The 4,899-nt window shown below is 33.2% G+C and overlaps 1 protein-coding gene across 1 annotated transcript; it reads left to right on the forward strand.

Moving 5' to 3' along the window:
• Window positions 1-2,990: 2,990 nt before the first annotated feature.
• Window positions 2,991-4,524, forward strand: LOC131611982 (soyasapogenol B glucuronide galactosyltransferase-like). The gene has a single exon (XM_058883797.1). It carries the CDS (start codon window positions 3,033-3,035, stop codon window positions 4,485-4,487), a length of 1,455 nt encoding a protein of 484 aa, XP_058739780.1. The 5' UTR covers window positions 2,991-3,032; the 3' UTR covers window positions 4,488-4,524.
• Window positions 4,525-4,899: the final 375 nt, after the last annotated feature.

Here is a 4,899-nt window from a genome sequence, read left to right on the forward strand (position 1 = left end):
CAAAGCCAAAACAATATTCATTCCAATATTGAGAGCATTTTCAATAACGAGAGAAATACACTAGTGAAAAAAACTCTAAGGGAGAGAAATTCTCAAATACAATGTGTATTTTATCTTTCTAGTGAATAAAAAGTCCACCGTAGCCTGTATCAATTTCTGTGTATTATTATTTTGTATCTATATCGCTATTCCACGAATCTGACTATGAGGAAATATTGTGTAGTTTCCTAACAACTAGCATCATAGTTTGGTTGGTACTTTACGTTTCAGAAGCGATCCAGAGGAGTTAAACTCGAGTGGGAGCGATGACAGCTGACGAAGAAAAGGTGAAAATTGAGAAGTTCAATGGTGCGGACTGATCAGTGGTTCTTACACCTTTATTTTCAGTTGATTTTAGTTGCCTTTGAGTTATTTTAGTAAGTGTTTTATTTCATTATTCTTATTTTATGCTTTGGTGTTATGTTTAAGTGTTTGTAGGCTCAGATGGATGATTTGGGAGAAATCAATGCGAACAAGTGTGAAATGGAAAAAAGCAGCAAAATTGGCAAAACGCGTCCCCAGACGCGTGTGGGAGTTGAAAAGTACATCCCACTGCTGGAACGCGTCCCCAGACACGTGTGGAGCTTGAAAAAGTCCTGTTTGCTGGGAAAACGTGTCCCCAGACGCGTTTGGAGCAAAGAAAATACTGCAATCTGAGGGAACGCGTCCCCACACGCGTCTTATGCCATGCAAGAAGCCAGAAAACAGCCCCTCTGCCCACACACGTCTCTAGACGTGTGTCACCTGCCAAAACGCGTGCCCACACGCGTCCCAGAAGTACATAATTGCACTGAAAATGCTTCCCTTTGCCATGACGCGTCCCTAGACGCGTGTTATGATCCCAGACACGTGTCAGACGTGGTTTTGGGCTTTCTTGGCTGAAAAGCCCAGACAGACAGAGATAAAAGAAGGAGAATGCGTTGGCACAAGGGTTAGACGATTTTGGAGGCGAAAAACACTATAGAAGGCTGGAGAACTCAGATTTTAAGCAAGAATTAAAGATTTCCATGAGCTTTTGTCATTGAAGATCTGATTCCTTTCGTTTATCTGTAATATCTACAATTAACACTATGTTTTCTGTTCTTTTTATGAGTAGCTAAACCCCTTATTGCTAAGGGTGTGACCCTAATTCGGATTGTAATGAATTTGTTTAATTGATGCAATAACATTGTGGTTTTCATAATCGTTAATTTGTTCTACATCTGTGCTTAATACTTTAACCGTCGGAAAAACGAATTCTGAATTTGTATGAATAATTTAAGCTGGCCAGCCATTATTTGTTGATCTGAGTAAGAACATAGGATAATAAATATCACCTAGGACTAGGGATATTTTATCTTAACCGATAATTCTTGTTATTGGAATGCTTGTTATCTTAACCGGTAATTTTTTATGGTAATATATGAACGATTAAATACAAAATTTTATTTTCCTCTATATGTGTATGTATGGCTCTATAATTTTTTTATAAAAATCGAATCAACTCAAACTGCATTATTTGTTTTGCTTTGGTTCGGTTTTATTTTTTAAAGCCAACCGAACCAAACAAAACCACACGATTTTTTTCTCTTGCAGTTCGGATGATCTTTTACGTCAAAACCACTCAAACCGCACGCCAAACGACAAACACCCCTAGAAAGATTCTAAATTGTAGAGATATAGGCTCTCAAAAACTGTGTTATAATTTATCTTTTTATTCCATTTTCTTTGTTCATATCAACTAGTAAAAAACCCGTGCATACGCACGGGTTCTGTTCGGTTACGCGAATTTGAATACATTATTTATTTTAAATAAAAATGTTAAAAAAGAAAAAAAATTAGATAAATAATTGATTATTTCATATATAAAAATATTTAGATCAATAATAGATTTTTCTCGTATACCATTTTTGTATTAAAAATATTTAATCATAAATACCATTTCTCGTATATAAAAATATTTAAATCAATAATAAATTTTTTTCCCGTATACAGAATTCATTTTTGTTTAGGTATCATTTACAAAAATATTTGGATCAATAGTAAATTTCGTATATAAAAATATTTAGATCAATAATAAATTTTTTCCCGTATACCATTTTTAAATAAAAAACATTTGGGTCATAAATACCATTTTTTTTGTAAATAATAGATTTTTTTCCGTATACAAATATTATTTTTTTTTAGGTATCATTTACAAAAATATTTGGATCAATATTAAATTTTCGTATATTAAAATATTTAAATCAATAATATATTTTTTTCCGTATACCATTTTTTTATCAAACTATTTTGTTTATGTTATTGTTTTGCTTGGAATTGTTTCCCAAACATTTGAGAGTTTAACTGTATTTTACTAAAATGATTTTTATCTCATTTATGTCATATTTTGTCTCTAAGGGTTCTCTTGTAGCTTCAAATATTTGCTGTTGAGACAGTTTGTGTTTGAAGTTATACTACTAGTAACTAATTATAACTTGTTTACTATGTTGTGATTGTTTTTTTAATCTAAGATACTTTGGAATCTTTGTTGTTTTTTTAATCTAAGATACTTTGGAATCTTTGTTGCTGACACTCTCCTGTCCTTTGAGAAATTCATAAGAAATATGGATTATAACTATGTCATGTAGTTTTATATGATTTATTCAAATTCATTCAAAGTTGGCTTACACTAAATAATAGAATTCCAATTTCTTACCAAAAAAATACAAAAAGAGAAGTACAAGAAGAGGAGACAATTCCAAGGATGCAAATAAACAAATTCCAATAACAGTATAAAAAGAATAAAAGAAACATCCAATTATGTTAAGACTCAAAAACAAACAAAAAGAGATGAACCGGCTTAGTCATTAAATAATTATAACAAAGACATTCAACACTAAAAAATCATATAAAACTAATATCAGTTACCTCAGCAAACTTGCATAAGAGACATTGAAACTAAGGTAAACTCACAGATTGAGTTTGGAAACAAAAGTTGGAGTAGTATTTCTCCTCTCAACTTGTCAAAAAAAATGGAATCACAATCCCAAAAACTCAATGTTACTTTTTTACCATATCTAACTCCTGGCCATATGAACCCAATGATTGACACAGCGAGATTATTTGCAAAACATGGTGTTAATGTCACCATTATCACTACACAAGCCAATGCCTTGTTATTCAAGAAAGCCATAGACAGTGACTTGTTGTCTGGATATTCAATCAAAACTTCTGTGATTCAGTTTCCTTCATCTCAAGTTGGTCTCCCAGACGGCGTTGAAAACGTCAAAGACGGCACTTCCTTAGAAATGCTTGGTAAAATCAGTCAAGGAATTTCAATGCTCAAAGATCAAATTGAAATTTTGTTTCAAGATCTTCAACCAGATTGTATAGTCTCAGACATGTTTTATCCTTGGACAGTTGAATCCGCTGCAAAACTCGGCGTTCCAAGGATTTACTATTACAGCTCAAGCTACTTCTCTAGTTGTTGTGCTCATTTTATCAGAAAGTATAAGCCTCATGAGAATTTAGTTTCTGATTCTCAATTATTTTCAATTCCTGGAATTCCACATAACGTTAAGATTACCTCTCTGCAGTTAGAAGAGTGGTTTAAAACTAGAAATGCATTCTCAGATTTTTTAAATATAATATATGAATCAGAAAGCAAAAGCTATGGAACACTGTATAATAGCTTTCATGAACTTGAAAGTGATTATGAGCAACTTTACAAGAGAACACTAGGAATCAAAGTATGGAGTGCAGGACCAGTTTCAACATGGATCAACAAGGATGAAGGAAACATTCCTGTAGAGTCAGAATTGTTGAATTGGCTTAACTCTAAGCCAAATGATTCTGTCTTGTATGTAAGTTTTGGAAGTTTGACAAGGCTTTGTTATGCTCAGATTATTGAGATAGCTCATGGGCTTGAAAATTCAGGTCATAATTTCATCTGGGTTGTGAGGAAAAAAGATGGAGATAAAGATAAAGACGGGTTTCTTCATGATTTTGAGGAAAGGATGAAGGAAAGCCAAAAGGGATATATCATATGGAATTGGGCACCACAGCTTGTGATATTGGATCACCCTGCAACAGGAGGGATAGTGACTCACTGTGGTTGGAACTCAATTCTTGAAAGCTTGAGTGTTGGTTTGCCAATGATCACATGGCCAATGTTCGCCGAGCAGTTTTACAATGAGAAGTTGCTTGTTGATGTTTTGAAGATAGGTGTTTCTGTTGGATCAAAAGTGAACAAGTTTTGGACTACTGGTGAGGATGAAAAGGTGAAACAAGAAGAGATTGCAAAGGCTGTGACAGTGTTGATGGGAGGTGAAGAAGAGAGCATTGAAATGAGGAGGAGAGCAAGAAAACTTGGTGATGCAGCAAAGAAGAGTATAGAGGAGGGTGGATCCTCTTACAACAACTTGATGCAGTTGATAGATGAGCTAAAATCATTGAAGATATCAAGAGGGATTGAGAAAACAAACTGAATAAATGAAATGGAAGAATAATGATTTATGATTTTGAAGGATGTGGAACCTGTTAATGTTGCAAAAAAGAAGGAACATGATCTAAGTATTTTCTCTATGAAATGAATTTTTAGGACCTGCTCTATTTTTAATGTAGAAAATGTTGTTGCTTAACCTTACAGAATGTATTTCTCTTTTGAAATCAAATAGTTATTGCTAAGTGCAATTTACTTCTTAAGAAAAGATATTGAAATCAAATAGTTACACTTCTTTTTCAATCAAAACTTCCTTAGTATTTTTGATCCTATGCTATTTTCCATGCTGCATTCATATTGAATAAAATTCTCTCTCCTGTCCTACAAAACTAATCCCCTCATTTTTCTATTTCATAATAAAATATATAACATGCATATACTTAAAGTTTTTAGTTTCT

The sequence above is a fragment of the Vicia villosa genome, linkage group LG6 (assembly GCF_029867415.1).
Source record: "Vicia villosa cultivar HV-30 ecotype Madison, WI linkage group LG6, Vvil1.0, whole genome shotgun sequence".
In the NCBI taxonomy this organism is placed as follows: Eukaryota; Viridiplantae; Streptophyta; class Magnoliopsida; order Fabales; family Fabaceae; genus Vicia; species Vicia villosa.